Source organism: Hevea brasiliensis, chromosome 11 (assembly GCF_030052815.1).
Source record: "Hevea brasiliensis isolate MT/VB/25A 57/8 chromosome 11, ASM3005281v1, whole genome shotgun sequence".
In the NCBI taxonomy this organism is placed as follows: Eukaryota; Viridiplantae; Streptophyta; class Magnoliopsida; order Malpighiales; family Euphorbiaceae; genus Hevea; species Hevea brasiliensis.
The window spans coordinates 919589-936360 of NC_079503.1; the positions used below are offsets into that span (position 1 = coordinate 919589).

General features: G+C 30.6%; 2 protein-coding genes across 2 annotated transcripts; both read left to right on the forward strand.

Moving 5' to 3' along the window:
• Positions 1–2659: 2659 nt before the first annotated feature.
• Positions 2660–5372, forward strand: LOC110671402 (uncharacterized). Its single transcript, XM_021833864.2, has 5 exons — positions 2660–2917; positions 3073–3168; positions 3485–3610; positions 4168–4207; positions 5120–5372. Exons 1-5 carry the CDS (start codon positions 2774–2776, stop codon positions 5191–5193), a joined length of 480 nt encoding a protein of 159 aa, XP_021689556.2. The 5' UTR covers positions 2660–2773; the 3' UTR covers positions 5194–5372.
• Positions 5373–7842: 2470 nt separating this feature from the next.
• Positions 7843–8901, forward strand: LOC110671410 (VQ motif-containing protein 31). Its single transcript, XM_021833885.2, has one exon. The coding sequence runs from the start codon at positions 8156–8158 to the stop codon at positions 8705–8707; it is 552 nt and encodes a 183-aa protein (XP_021689577.2). The 5' UTR covers positions 7843–8155; the 3' UTR covers positions 8708–8901.
• The last annotated feature ends 7871 nt before the right edge of the window (positions 8902–16772 follow it).

Sequence of the window (16772 nt, forward strand, 5' to 3'; positions counted from 1 at the left end):
AACATAAATCGTGCCTAGAGTTTAACTACATAATTATATGCATATAAGTGATACATGGGCATGCTGAACATATAATAATATCGAAATTACAATTAAAATTAATATTTTACTCACAGACTTGACGATGGTCACTGAGGCGGCTGGGCGGAGAAAGAAGGCTGTCCCGGCTCACCTGACAATTTTATTACAATCATTTAATAAATTTGACTCAATACAAACAAAGAAAAAGACCAATACGTCCTAAGTCGTGCCGAAAATCCGGCAGAGTCTCCCCTATACCTAGGACCTACCCAACCTGCAAAATGACTCAAAACACACTTCTATATTCACAATCCATATATCCACAGTTCAATCATATCACACAGCCCCTCCTGGGCCCACCAATTCAATCATCCATCACATGTAAAATTTCAATTTAGTCCCTATAATTGACCATTTTTGCAAAAACTACCCAAATAAGCTCTAAAAATTCTAAAACTTTGCCCCGCGGTCCTCAGCAATATCACTAAGCTATTGCAAAAAGAATCATAATTTTCTAAGCTACCACGAATATTTTATGGATTTTTAATCCTATTTAAGCACTAGAAAATTACGAAAAAGCAAGGTTCGGGTTTACCTTTGCCAATTCCGACTTCGGGATCGCACTCGGGACGTCTGACAATGGGGGGTAGCCAAAACCTCGGTCAAATTCGGAGACTTTTCCGGTAACGGGTCTGTCTGGCCCGAAATTTGCAGACCTGGTCAACTGTTGAATTTCCGCGAATTGAGGATACCTACACGAAACCCATAACACGAGGGTTAGTACATAAATTTTTCAGAATTTTCTAAGCTCATTTAATGCTCAGAAAAACACTGCGAAGTTCCGTGGGACCCACCGAAAAACAGCGTCGGAAAAATTCGAAATTTATGTCGTTGCGAAGCTCTCGACGAATGGAGCGTGCTGGTAGCCTCAGTTTTCTCGTGGGATTCACGGTTTTCGAGAAATCTAGCCCAAAAGTCGAAATGGGCTAAAAACTTCCCGAGCAAAAATTGGACAAACCGCTTGATGGATTTCGGCGTTCTTGGTGTCTATGGAAAGCTCTCGCCGAGTAGATAATTTTAGACATAAGACCCGGTCCAATTGGTGGCCGGATCGACCGGATTTGGCCGGAGAAGCCGAAACGACGCGCGCGCGAGGGAGGGAAATCGCGCCCGTTTTTCGGCCGTTCCGGGCGGCCGGCTGGCTGGGGAGGCTGGGTGGCGGCGCCGGTCGGCTGGGGTGGCAGGGGGAGGTGGCTGGCCGGCGGCAGGGGAGGGAGGAGAGAGAAAAAGAGAGAGAAGGGGAGAGGGAACGACGCGCGCGGGGAAGAAAAATGGAAAGGGAGCCGATCCGATTCGATCGGTCCGATCCGATCCGGTTCGATTCGGCCGGTTCGATTCGAAATATAAAATTTTGAATTTTTACTCTGCCTCTGGACCGAAAACGAGGTCCAAAAATTCCGAAAAAATTCCTGAAAACTCAGAAAAATACGTAGACTCCAAAAATATTTTTAGTTTTGCCACGTGGTCTTTAAATTAATTTTTAAAAATCATCAAAGTTTATATTTTCGAAAAATCGAACCCGATTTTTAAAATCCGAAAAATCTCAAAAAAATTCCTAAAATTTAAATAAAATTAAAATACAAAAAATGCTCATAAATTTAAAATTTTTGGGGTGTTACAAATGTCATGTCCCAAATTATTGAATTTGTAAAAAAAAAAATTGTTTCATTTTTAAAACTTATCCAATATCATCAGACAACATAAAGATAGTCATTTTTCTTTTTTAAAGAGCAATATTTCATTTTAAAGTATTCTTATTATACCTGTCTATTATGTAGAATGTGTAATCTTCAATAAATTTTTCAAAGAGGACTATGAATTTAATCAAAATGAAAATGAGTTAGAAATTAAAAAGTTAAAACCTCAAATTGCTCAAATAGAAGCTGATTTAAATAAAAGAAAATCAATACTATTTGACCATGATCATCACAATCCGTTTCTTGTCCCTTCTAGTTATAATCTTTTTTCTTTATTTTATCCACTATTTATATATAAGTCATTTTATCAGACAAACTCTTATCCTCAATTATCATTTTATAATCTTTTTCAAGAAACGTCTAGGTCATACGTGAAGACAAATGACTCATTTGACTAAAATTAATTATACAAATGATTTATCTGATTAAAATTAATTATACAGATATGATCAATACTTGATAAAATAAGATACGCTTGTAATTTTCAAGACTCTGAAATCATTCTCTTAATGATCTAATGAATATATAAGAGAATTCTTTTAAAATACTAAATAATACTGTATTCAGTTTAGACATTTGGAGATCAAGACAAGTATAAAATTCTGTCATTCTATCTCTTCATTTTGTTGAAGGAATATCATCAAAAGTGAATCAAGGACTAGATTAAAGGTTGAAGGCGATAGTGATACGAACTGAAGAGAATGAGAAGGATGAAGCTGGCTCAATAATAATGTTTAAAGACAGTATTGATATTATATAACTTATGATTAATTGATATTTAAAATTATTTTAATAATAATTTTAAAATAATTAAATAATTTTTTAAAAATTATTTTTATAAATTTTAATAAAAATATTTTTCTAGCTGTTTGGGCGTTTTTCCCAACCCAAAAATTCCAAAATCAAAAGGCTGGTGCTGGGCGCGGGCAAAGTAGAGCAGTGCAGAGCAAAATATTTAGTGCAGTGCAACCCTAAAAAGGAGAAAGGGGAAGAAAATGAGGCATAACACCCACCATCAACACCAACACCAACACCAAGCAGCAGACAGTTTAGTGAATCTATTGACAAAGGCAAATCACGATCTTACCCTGGTTCAGCTGAAGCTCGAGAAGGAGTTTCAACAAGTCTATCCCGATAACGTATGCTTCTTTAGCTCTCAAATTTGTGTTATGCTTTTCTGGTTACTGAGAAATTGTGGAAACTATTGAATTCCATTTTCATTAATTTTACGTGCTCTAAGTATTGGGAAGTCAAATTGTTAAGTCTAATTAATTGGGGCTTTTTTTAACTTCAGGCAAATCCTATGAAACTATCTAATAGGATTAAGAAGATGCAGGACGATCTTACTACATTGAAAGAGCAGTGCCGCGAGCTTCTTTCTGCCAAACAGGTACTCTTTTATGTGTAATTGGAGGCAACGATTAGCATATGTATAAATAATGATTTATCATTGGATTTGTTTCATTTTTGTGTCGTAAAGACGACAACACAGTAAATAAATAGTTGATCATTTTAATCCTGAATGGAGATTCTTGGGGTCTATGGTTTCAAGTTAGTGGAAACTGGAAAGGTTCCTTCTCCTATGTACTTGATGTAAAGATAAACAAGTAGAGTAAAGATGGAGTAGGCGGCCCATTATTCCTTTTTGTGCATAAATGATAAGGCGCAGGAATTATAGTGATCTTCATTTAAAATTCTATTTGCAGGACTTGATTGATAAAGCTCGGACAACTCTTGTTGGAAACAGAAGTTTACTACAAAGAATGCATACATCAATGGGCAATCCCCTCTCTAGTGTCGATGAGGACCCTGCATTTGCTAATTTCAACCAGGTTTGCTTTTCCATTATACGACTCTTTTTACTGTTGCAGGTCCTTGTAGATGTATGATAGAGAAAAACTTAAGGAGAATGGTGTGTCCTATTTATTTTAATTATGGAAACCAAGTGGAGGATGATAGCATTCATGTTTTAAATTTGAGAATTTTTTGGTATTATTGTTTTACTGGTCTGAAAGGTTGCATATTTTCCAAATGGTGTGTAAGTATTCGCACCATTTGCCAGCAAGTGACCAAAACTAATTGTGAGGCTTTGCACAAGTAAATACCCATCTGGACATGTGTTGGGTATGTGTTGGGTAACTTTTTTTTGGCGATAATAAAGCCTACACAACCTCAATACATTTTTGTTTACTTCTTTATTGCCCTTTTTTTGATACTTCGGAAAATTTTAAAGGTGATGGCGACTGCTAGGATTTGAACCCTACTGGGTAGGCATTTGACCACTGGGCTACTGACCCAACGGCTTATTTTCCTTTCTTTACTAACTGATTTATGCAATAGCATTTCTGAAACAATATAATTACCCTTTTGTCCATTTATTATCATTCAGATTGTTGATGAATGGACGATTCAAGTCAGATCAAGAACAGGTATGGAATTATAAATGTGATGGCTTTCTAGTTACTGCAATGTTACAGGTGAAGTTAATGTATTAATGCATAATAATAGCATTGAGATGCTTGTCAGTGATGATTGAAAAATGAGAATAGTATAATATTTGATATTTTCATCTTATGTATGACTGAAAATTCATAGACAATTTCTGTTTCTGCTATGTAAACTTTCATTGGTCTATTCTGACTACGAAATGAAGCAAGCACCAGGCGTCAATGTGAGGATTGATGCAAAACTGATAAAACAAAGGGAAAGAGAAGGAAATTCTCAAATCAATTGTCAATCATAAAAAGTTCTAATACACTACCTAAATGACATGGTTATTTCTAGTAGAATTAATAGTCCTACTAGTAATGGGATTTAGAACCCTGAACAAGAAATTATTAAGCAAAAAATCAACTTAACTTTCTAAATAAAACAAAATAATACTTCCTAAATAATAATAAAGTCCTAAATAATATAAGTTCTCAATTAATAGAAACCTAAAATTCCTAATTTTACAATGAAAAATTAAATCACAATAATAATAAAAGTTGATTTGCTCGACTGCATCTGTATTGTTCCTTTAGCTGTTGTGGCAGCATAGCCTGATCAGTGTTTATGACCAAGTATCTGTTCACTGCCATAAGGAATAATGTTAAAATAGAATTGCATGTGAGAGCCACAATGTGGCATTCAAAGTTCCTTTGCTTGAAAATAATTTTGAAATCTAGACTGGAAAATAATTGGAGTTGCTGGAGATTTGTTAGAAAAAGCAAATAGAAGTTTCATTCTCATACTCTTTTGTTTCTTTTTCCTCGCAAGACTTTTCAGGATAATTGTATATCACTTGCAAACATGGGAATTATAAACAAAATTTTCAAGTAATTTTTGCATTATTGATGCAGGGGATGAGGCGCAGAATTCAGAATCTGAGGATATTAACAAATTACTCTTCTCAGCTATAGTTCAAAGCAATTGAATGGCCTTTGTTGAGAAGTATTCTTGGTTGCACGTTGTGCTTTATCAACCTCTCAAATATTGTTGAATGAGGAGTCTGTAGTTAAGTTTAATGCAGTGTTGCCATCATATTGTGTTTAACTGGCATTGTGATTTTCTGTTTTGTTTGTACAGACTTACAAAAACATTATGTTTATATCATGATAGTCACTTTGTTACTTAGGATTTGTTGCAAAAGTTTTACTTACCTTTTGGTATTCTATGGTATCTCTGGGTACTGATCTACGTTTGATACAAGCTTGGAAGACCAGAAAGGCTCGAAGGTTGTACCATTGACCTTTTGAGATTGTCCCCGGGAGCAGGAATTATCAGTATCCAGGGATTATCGTGGAAAACCCCTCTTTATCTTTTTATACAAGTTGGATATATGTATTAAGGTTGCTGGTATTCACCACTAATATGCTTCCTTTTATCTGTGGTGTGGGCACTGAGCGTTCAGTCAGCGTGCTCTTTTAAAAGGGTTACAATGTGCCTCAAGATGAACTTGGGACTATACTCCTATTCATAGGCTCATTGAACCTGAAGTTATCTATTGTGGGTTAGTGGCGTCTTAATGTGCCTTAAAACTGCAGCTGCAGTTATCTATTGTATATTAGTGGGCCATTTTCATGAATTTCTGGCTGGTGGTCTTGTGCTGACATGAATTGATTTGTTCAACAGACAATCAAACACTACCCTAATCATCTGTGTTATGAAATGAGGCTATAACACTAATCATCCCTTTGATGATGAATTCCAAAATGGAGATGAAGTGGAGATCACAACATGAATAGAATTGCAGTTCTATATTTCTCAAGCCCTTGATGTTTGTATCTTGTTGACAGCTTTTTAACAATGCAGCGACTTGGAGATTAGAGGAGGTTCCTCCAACCACTTGGCAAGAAAGCCTGTTCCTTTACAATCAGAGCAGCGCATTGACCCCTGAAAAATCAAGATAAGGAAAGTGTCTCCTGTGCTGCAGTTTTAGCATGGCATGCAATATAGTAACAGGCAATAATAATTAAATCTTAATTTCAAACCATGTGGAATCAATTATATGAGTCTTTTCTCGTCATTCAATTCTATTTAAGACCAATTCAATTCTATTTAAGACCAATTTCATATAAATATTCAAAAATTGCATGGTAACAGGCAAGGCCACAAGTATTTGTACGGTCACTGGCTCTCCATGTTTAGATATAATTTCCCAGCGCATCTGGAGGGTACTTGACAAAGCATACTATGACAAAGAATGAAGAAGCCTGTACCTGCAAACCATTTGCATTCAACATGCCCATTTGAGCTGTAGCAATGCAACTGGTCTTCGTTGCAGTAAGAATCAAGAAATTTTGATAAGTGTAATCAGGCGTAATCAAATCAAAAGATTATAAAATATCATTAATTTAATAATATTAAAATCACCTCTAAAATTATAATTGATTTTCTGTTTGTCTTGATTCAATCCTATAATAAAATTCATTTCATTTATAAATGAATTCATTTTCAAATTCTATTAATTTTGATAGAGTTTAATTTAATCACAATAAATTTTATATAATTAATTATTAAGAATTTCAAATAAATTTTCATTTAAATCAAATATTAATATTTTAAATTTATAAATAAATTTTATAAAATTTTATGAAATTTATTTATACTAAACACTATTTTAAAATTAAAAAATATATATATATTATTTTAAATTAGCAGCATCTATCCACCATCCTTTTCTTTTTATTACAGATTTAAAAACTGAAGGAGTCCTTCCCTTCAAGTCAGTGGGTTTTCTTTTTTTTAAAAAAAAGGAAAAATTAGGATTGGATTTCCATACCCTATCTGGAAGTGAAAAGCAAACTAGTTAAACCTAGTTTTCATCACAAGATCTTTTTTTCTTCTTTTGAGCTGATTTCATAAAAAAATATTAATTTATTTTAATAATTAAAAATATATCACAGTATCAGATTTAATATTATTTTTTTTTATTTTTTATTAAAAAATTATATTTAATTATAAATTATGAAATCCACCCTATATGGGTTTTATCAATCAAATATGAAGAGCCAAACTGGATTAATTTGTTCAGGTGGCAATTGATTGTGATGGACTATTTTTTGACTATTTCTCCAATTCAATAAAATATTTTAGAGTAGTTAAAAAAATAAAAAGTATTTTCTGATATTTTGAGTTTTATATTACTCACTAAAACGTTTTTCTTTTATTAATAATTTTTAACTCAATAATATTAAATTTACTTTTAAAACAACAAAATATTAAATTTAGTCAAGATTAAATTAAAATAAAATAATCTTTTTTAAATTTATTTTTTATATTTTAATTTAATTTCAATACAAACATAAGTATTATGTTTTTATAAATGTGAAAAAAAAATTATTAAAATCCATCAACCTTATAAACGATTTAAATATCATTAAATTCAATAAATTTATTTTACTCTATAAATATAAACCTTGATTAGTTGGAATAAATTAATTAAGAATCTCCATAAAATATAAGAAAAAATTATCTTATTTAACCAGTATTTTATCTTAATTTTTTAAAAAATAAGGAAATAATTTTTTTTTCTAATTAAAAAGTATTTTACTTAGCCTACGAGGGTAAGTTACATCCCAATTACGGGCCCTTCAAGGGCAAGGGTTTTAGTAGCACAAAAATCACCTCAACCCATAAGTCACAATAGTGGAATCCCTCCTAAAGTTTCCATTTAAATATAGGAGCAAACTTGGCAGAGCGAACCCAACCCTCTGCCTTCCTTCTTCTCCAAAATTGCCTATAAAGTCTGAAACTTTTTCCAACTCCATCAGCTCTCCCCATGAAAACCAACTCCAACACCTTCACAAACCCAACTATTACATATTTCTCTTAGGCACTTCCTTAATATTTCTTTCTTTCTTCTAAATTCTTCCCTCTATTTTCCTCTGAAATTAATGGAAAGACACATGAACGCTATATCGTCTTCTCCAACTTCACCCACAACCTTTGTCCAAGCAGACGCAAACACCTTCAGAGACCTAGTCCAGAAGCTCACGGGTTTAACCAGCAGCGATTCAGAAAAGCTCCCCGTTACTCTCCCTGCTAGACTCTCCTCAAAGCTTTCCCATCCTGTTGATCCCACGGGCCCTCGCTGCTCACCTTTCAAGCTCCAAGAACGCAGACAGGCCATGAGAAAGCTTGAAATCAAACTTGGCCTCACCTCTCGCAGAAACTCACCAACTCACTTCTCCCCCCACCAAACTCATCACCGACTCGACTCACTGATACCCAGTCCGGTGACTCCACTGTCCTCAGAGTCACTCTTTTTCCGAAGCCCAGGTACTGAGTCACCGTCGTCTCCAACAGTTTCAGAGGAGGAGAAAGCGATAACAGAGAAAGGGTTTTATCTGCATCCATCACCGCTGACTACACCAAGTGGAAGCGAGCCACCGGAGCTCTTGAGTCTTTTTCCACTGAGTTCTCCCAGTCAGAGAAATCAAGATTAGAGCTTTTCTTTGTTTCTTGAAATAATGTTATAGGAAATACGTATAATCTCAGGTTTTGAAGGCCGGCAAATATCTTACTGGGGTCATGGTAGTATCCTTACTGTTAGAGAGTATATATAGAGAGTACTGTTAAGCACTTGGTTTCTTGATTTTCTATGCAATAATGGAAGGGTATAGTTTCACCTTTTTACAGAGATTTGAGTTCTTTTCACTTTCTTTGTTGTTCATTAATTATCAATGAACGGATGTGGAACAGTGTGGTGATTGGTGGGTTCATTTTCAACAGTGATGAACAGTGATGAACGTAATGGCAACATTTTGCCAAACTGATAATGATTGACATTTATTATCTATTTACCATTTTTTTTCTTTTTTTACTTCTGCATTTCAATTCTCTTATTTATCTCAATATGAGCTCGAAATACATTTTTATGTCTTCTCTTGAATTTAAGTTTTTTTTTTTTAAATATAGTAATTTTTATCACCACATTCAATATTTATTTATTAAATTTATTGATTATATATCATTAAATTAAAATTATATTTTTTTCAATATGCATAACAATTAATATATAATATGATTATTTTATTGAATTTTAATTTAATGATGTTGGAAATTATTTTTAAAATTATAAAATTTTGAAATCCAATCATAAGACTTTAAGAAATGCCCTAACTCACAAGAACAAATGTAAGAGTAAGCAAGCGTCCACACGGGAAATGTGGACCCGTAATATCAGTGGCTAGCAGTGGGCACTTACTGGACCCCACATTGGAGTTGAACAGTGGTGGTGGAAATAGTATTTGTTGTGACGTTGAAGTCGTTGTCTAAAAGACCCTAAACTTTGTATTAAGAAAATAATCGTTAGATTAATTAAAACAAACGGCTGTGATTAAATATTGGAGTTGGCTTGTTAATACACGGCACCAGACTGTCATTGCTTCTATCTTGGCACTGTGGAACTGAGCTCACAAGGAAAGTGCCCGTGGTGGTCCGCATTTGTTTTTTGTGGTAGACGTGTCTCTCTCAAATTCTCTTGTTGAATGGGGGAAATGTGTTTTCTGTTTCAGCCTAACAGGATAGCTCTCGTACTCCCTAGCGTAAAGCAAAGGTTTTTGACTCACGGGTCTCGCTGGGACACTCGATCGCCGACCGTCAATCTAATCCAATCATGTACTACGCGTTCGATTATGCTCGACAGAAAGACCTATTACACGTCCAATGCCCTGCTCTTTCCTCTGATTTTCCTCAGGAAATTTTGGAATTCTGGTGGTGGGTGATGGTGGTGGTGGGTGGTGGTCGACGACTTTAACTCTTGATTTTCTTGTCAACTTACTGGAAAGAAAGAAACAAACAAAGAAAAGAAAAGAAAAGCTTAGAGTAAATTAACGGTCAGGTTTCCATATTTTCCAAATGTAAACGGCATGAAGTAATTGGGATGTAGACGACGCAAGTAAGAAAGGAAACGCGTTATTAGTGACGTGTTTTAATAATGTGATATTAATTCATGTTTCATACGGCGAAATTAAAATTATAATTTGATGTAATAAAATAATAATTATATAATATAATTTAACACAACGTAATCATTATAATATATAAAAATAAATATAATAATAATTAATTATTTTAATTTATTATTAATATTATTATCATTATCACATTTGAAAAATAAAATCTCAATTTGAAATTTTAATTAAATAATTTTTCTAAAAAGTATAAACATTATATTGGTTAAATTTTTTTAAATATATTTAATTATTATGTAAAAAATATATAATTTATTATATTATTAACGTAAAATTAATAATAAATAAATATAATTAATAAACTATAACAAGTGTAATATTGAAGTCGTTGGAAAAATCATCAATCAAAATCAATTCTACTTGAAAAACGCGTTAACCTGCCAAGAAATTGGTTTCCGTTATTGATGTTGAAATTCTTGAGACCTCAAGGAACATGGGAAACAAAGTTGAAGTTAAGGTCTAAAACGACTGTTCTTTGATATTATTATTGAAATTATATTAAAATATATATTTTAAATAGATTAATTAAAAATAATTAAATTTTAATTTAAAAATAAAATCTAATATATTTTATTAATTAAATGGTTATTTAATATTAAAAATAATATTTTTTTTAAATGAACCTCTTTAATTACTTTGTGATCCTATTTTTGTCTTAAGTGTGCTTAAATGGTCAATGACTCATATGGACTTGTTTCCTAGCTTGTGAAACAATTATTAAGGATAACAAGACTTGGGTTGGGACATTTTGCTCCTCCGAAGACTTGACTAGTCAATTGTTCCTTCTCACATTAGTCGAACTCTAATTTTTGGTATATAATAAATATCAATACTTAATTTAAAGCATATATAGGTTGATCCCTATAAAAAAATGAAAATAATTATTTAAATTTGACTCATTATTAATTTAAAATATAAATATATAAAATTTATATATTTAATAAGTGAATTCTCCTATATATCTTATATATTAATTTCATAATAGATCAGATATATGTACAACAACCGTATCTTTTGACTATAATGATTTGTTTTGCACTATTAACACGTACCAAGCATGTACGTATAGCGTTAAGTTAAAGCCTATTAGACTTAAGTAGCTAGTTATGAATTTGATGATTTGGTTTCAGCAATCTAGCTAGCTTAACTTACACAAGATCTTCTGCCCATTTATGTATATGTGGATAAGTGGTTCATAATTTTCCTAAGATAAGATAAGGCATATCCTTAAGGATAATGGGTCGTCTCACTATGTCATTAATCTTTATAGCTAAGGGCTTTCTCTTCATGATAGGCTCATAAGGTCAAGCTGCTCTCAAAACTGCACACATAAGGAGAAACAGCTATGATTACATACTCCACATTAGTGGCTGGGGTTGGGGTTGCACATATTTTATACGTAAAGACACATTGATTCCCTATTCACAGCATAATGCCCTTTGAATTTTTGTTAAAGGTCGTGGATTTTAGCATATATGGGAGAATGACGATAGCAGTTCGTTGAAAAGCATACATCTCTACTTCAACTTTTCCTAAAAAAAATAAATAAATAAAAATGCCATATGCACATATAACTTGCCATAAGGTGCAAGAATAGACTTGATCCGGTTCAAGTTTATTTTAGAGTAAAATCGGCAATTTAGGGTTGAGAACACATTAATGAATTAGAATCAGTTTGATTTTAAATGTTTTAATTAATTTTTTATCAAGACAATTTTAATTTTTTATCAATTTAATCCGATTCAATTCACATTGCGCCTTTATGCGTCCATCATTCACTTAAAAAATAAATAAAATTATATTGAATCATCAATTTTAATTTTAATCCTTTATATAAAGTTCATAATGACCGTTGATTATAATTAGTCTGGAGTTTAACCAATATCAGACCCAATTCAATTTAGGGCTTGAACCAACCTTGACCAGGTCTATGTGAGAGAGAATTAAATGTTGATTTTATAGTCAAGTGATTTTTTGATGTTAACAAGCAATTGGGTTAGATTTGTATGGTCTGTTTTTCCTCTTTTTTTTTTTTTTTATGCCTTAAAGAGTAGGCATGGAATTGAAGTGCATCGATCGAATTCAACATTGGCCTAACCTCTTTATTCAGTTGATTAATTGAATGATTAAGATTTCACTTTTGCATTGTAGATCGTTTCTCTGCCTACCTTTCTTGTGGAATTCTCATTTATTTTTGCTATTTGGATCTAATTTATCTTTTTTATTAACATGAATTGATGTATGAACACTATCCCTAAAATTTAAAAAAAAAAATTCATTTGAATTTAATAATTTTTTTCTTTTAAATTCAGCTACTGATTTTGGTTATAAGGCCTTATTTGGTTAGAGATAACTAGACTAATGAAAGGAAGTGCGTAAAATAGTCTTATTTAGTTTGCATTATCAAATTAACTTATTAAAAAGTAGAGCATTTTACTTCCTTTGTCTGAGAGAAGTAACTTAATTAAGTAAAACTTGGAAAGTTGTATTTTCTTAATTAAATATAATAAATTTACTAATTTATTTTTTAATTTGTTATATTTTAAATTATTTTATGAGAATTATTATTTTTTACAATTTAAAAATAAACTACTTCTTAAAAAGTTAGTTTGTATATCAAACACATTTAAAATCATACTTATCAATTTCTTACAAATATACTTTTTGAGATATATATTTCCTAAGAAATACAATATGTTGAACCAAACAAGGCCTAAATCTAAGGAGCTGAAATGAAACAAAGGATCTCTTAGTTTTATTACGGTCTGAATTTTAATTTTAATTTTAATTTTATTTTATATTTAGTAGGATATTATTTTTATAAGTTTAAATATGTTTTTTTTTTTTACTTTTTGAAAGAGAAAATTTCAATTTCAATATGAAACTAAAATGTTTTAATTTCTAATTTATTTGAAGTTAAGTTTCAATTAATTTAAATTTAATTAATTTTAATTTTAAATTAAATCAATTCAATGTCAATTTCAAATCCAACTTTTGCCACTTTTACTCCTAACTTTTACTTTTGATTGTTGTGTGATTGTCACTCCTCAAACTCTTGTTTTTAATAAATTATCTTAGTAAATGACCCAACAATGTATAGAATCTTTTATATGAACAAATATTTGTTAGAAATTCGAACCACATATAAAGAAAATTTTGATTTTATTTTTTTACAAAATTAATTTTACTTTGTCAATCACCATATATTCTTGATGAATTGGTAAATTAAATTCCCATCCTATGGTCATAACAAAAAATATATATATATATATATATATTGTTATGACCATAGGATACACCATCTCATGTATTAAGGGCTTATTTGACATTATTATTAAAAGTAGTATAAAAAAATTATTTTTTTAAAATATATTAATTAGAGAACATTAAAAATAATTTAAAATTAAATTTAATAAATTTTAATCATAAAAATATTAAACTAATAAAATAATTTTTTTAAATTAATTTTTTTAATAATATTTAAAATAATATTTTTATTTAAAAAAATAATTTTAACATCTCAAACCCAGTATCAAACAAATACTAATTTTTAAATAAGTATAGGTTTAATTATTTGCTATTAGGTGAATGTTTACTATGCTTGGGCTCGTCTAACACAGAGGCCCAAGGCCTGATTTGGATCTAATGGAAGCCCATGAAAATTTAGGCTTTGTTTAGATTTGTGATTAGAGAATAAAAGTGTTTTGTCTAAAAAAAATATTATTATAAATGTAATTTTAAAATAATTAAATTATTTTATTTTATAATTTTTATAAATAAATTTTAAATTTAATTTGGAATTAATCTGAGAATCCAACGATTTAATATAATTTCGATTTGATTTTTAGTAAATAACCAGAATTGAGTTAAAAATATTTTTCATTTTATAAAATCAAAATTTAAACTTTAATTGAAAGTTTAATAAACTGTATATATAAGCAAGAAAAAGGAGGGTACGTTGAAGTTAAAATGGAATTGGGGGACGGTGTCATGTTGGACCATTCAGAAGGTTTTCGTGATTTGGTTAAGGTGTTTTTGGTGTTGGACGGCGTCGGCGAGCTTCCCACTTCCCCAATTCCATATCACGTGCGCCACATGTCCTTGTTTCTCCTTCGCATGTAATTCACCTGCTTGCTTTTATAATATATCTAAGTGAGTAAATTTTGATTCAAATCGAAAAATTGAATCGAATCGAATTAATTCAATTTAATTTGTTAAGTTTTAAAATTTAATCAGTTTGATTTGATTTTAAAGGAAAAAAAATCGATTAAACCGAACCAAAATGAATAGTAATTTTATATATTTAAATCGAATCGAACTAATTTTTAAATTGATTTATTTTTATGAGAAATTTATGAATTATATTTAATTTTTTATATATAAATTGTTGAATTTTATTGATTAATGATTATTAGGTTCAAACTAAAATAAAAAATAGACTAAATATCTTAAAAATCAAGTCTAAATTAAAAAATCAATCAAAAATCAAAACCGATCAGTTTAAACTGAACCAAATCAAAATAGAACAATTCATTTTGATTCAACTTTTCATTTATTTCAGTTCAGTTCAATTTCTAAAATATGTGATTTAATTTTTATAATTTAATTCGAATCGATTTAATTCTACTCAATTTAAATCGAATGCTCACTTTTAATATCTAAGCTGATTTACACTCACTATTATTTCAATCAAATTCTTAAACTTAAATTTATATAAAAAATTACGTAAACTTCAATTTAATACAGAATAAAGTTTCTCAAGCCATTTTCCAATGACTACTCCAACTGATTGTTGACGTTTACCATAGTGCAATAAAAACTATTTAAAAAATATTTTCTCTCTCTCTCTATTATTTCTCCATCCTCTTTCCTCAAAGTATGACTTCTACCTCAACAACACTTACAGTGCCTTGTCAACTCATCCCAAGTCTCCATTGGTAATTAAATTTGGGTATTTTGATGAATATGGATAAATAAGTCTTCACCCATATCTATTTATCCATTACAATTTCAAAACTAATGCCATATATCTGCTCGAAGTTTTAAAGCCTCCCTTCCAAGGATTTCTTGTAGCCTATCCATCAAATTTGCAACTTGGGTTTTCATCATTTGTCCCATATATAAAATATTGTTGTGGGTATTATCTTGTTGGTCATGTATTCTCTAGAGCATGACTTATCTTCCTCCTCGCAGTATTCTCCTTCTTAATTTTGTTTTCTCAAAAAATGTTGGCAGCATTCTAATGTTTTCTATTAGTGGTGGGCAACTTCTATCAACTAAAGTGTCATGCAAGATCTATTATTTGTGCTTTGATTTTTGTTTCAATTGCGTTGACAATTTCTTCAATAATCGAAGTGTTTATATTCTTCTCCTTCTTTTGTCTCTCTCTCTCTTTTTTTTTTTCTTTCCTTATTTTTCATTCAAAATTGTCTTTGACAATTTGTGCTAGTAATCTTCATCCCAGGCTTGAATCTGACATGAAGCTTTCCTTTCTCGAAATTTTATTTTAACAGGGAGATTTTTTCGGAATCCCATCTCTGCCCATTTCTGTTATTAATCTAATGACACTTGATAGGTTTTTCAATAGTTTCAAATTTTAGTCTTTTGTTCTTCAGATTTATTCTTGACAAGAAAATAGGTGTTTAGGCAACCAAAACACATAGAGAATGCAAAATTTTTTGGTGGCAAAATATTGCAGTAGACAAGGTAAAGATCAATGGAGATGTGTTCGTATTGATTCAATTGAGCTTGCTGGAATACTTGCAGTTGAGCTTGTTGATTTTGATCGGATTGAACATCTAGCTTTATTAGCTGGGTTTTTACATTTGTTTCTTTTCTTTGGCTCCTTGAAAAATTGGGTTTTGAGAGGAAGATAGAGAGAGTTTTTTGGCTCCTTGAAAAATTGGGTTTTGAGAGAGATCCTTGATAAATTGAGTTGGGGAGAGATACTTGAAAAAATAGGTTTTGAGAGAGAGATCCTTGAAAAATTGAGTCAGAGGTAGATACTTAAAAAATTAGGTTTTGAGAGAGAGAGAGTTTTTCTTATAATTTTTATTCTACCTAAACATGTCTAACCTAACAACTAGCCGAAGTACCTATTGAAAAGCAGCATGAAAAATTTTATGTTGTGTTAAATTGAAATTCGAGTAATTTTATGATATAAATTAAAATTTAAGGACTTTATTAAAACAATCATAAAGTTTAAGGACAATAAGTGAAAATTAACTAATAAATTTATTTAAAATAAGTCAATTTAATTTTAATTTTTTATTTAATTTAATAAATATTTATAAATTTTAAGTTTTAATTAGAATTATATAAATATAAAAAAAATGAATGTCAAAATATTAAAATTATTTTAATTAAAAATGATTTAAATTAAAATTAGATGGTTTATTCAATTTAAAATTAAACTTTTATTTAAAATATTAAATTTAAACCATTAAGTTTAATTAAATTAAAAATTAAAATTGAAAATTTTTATAATTTCTATTTCAATCCTTAAACCTTGAATTCGTAAGGATCCAATCCTTTG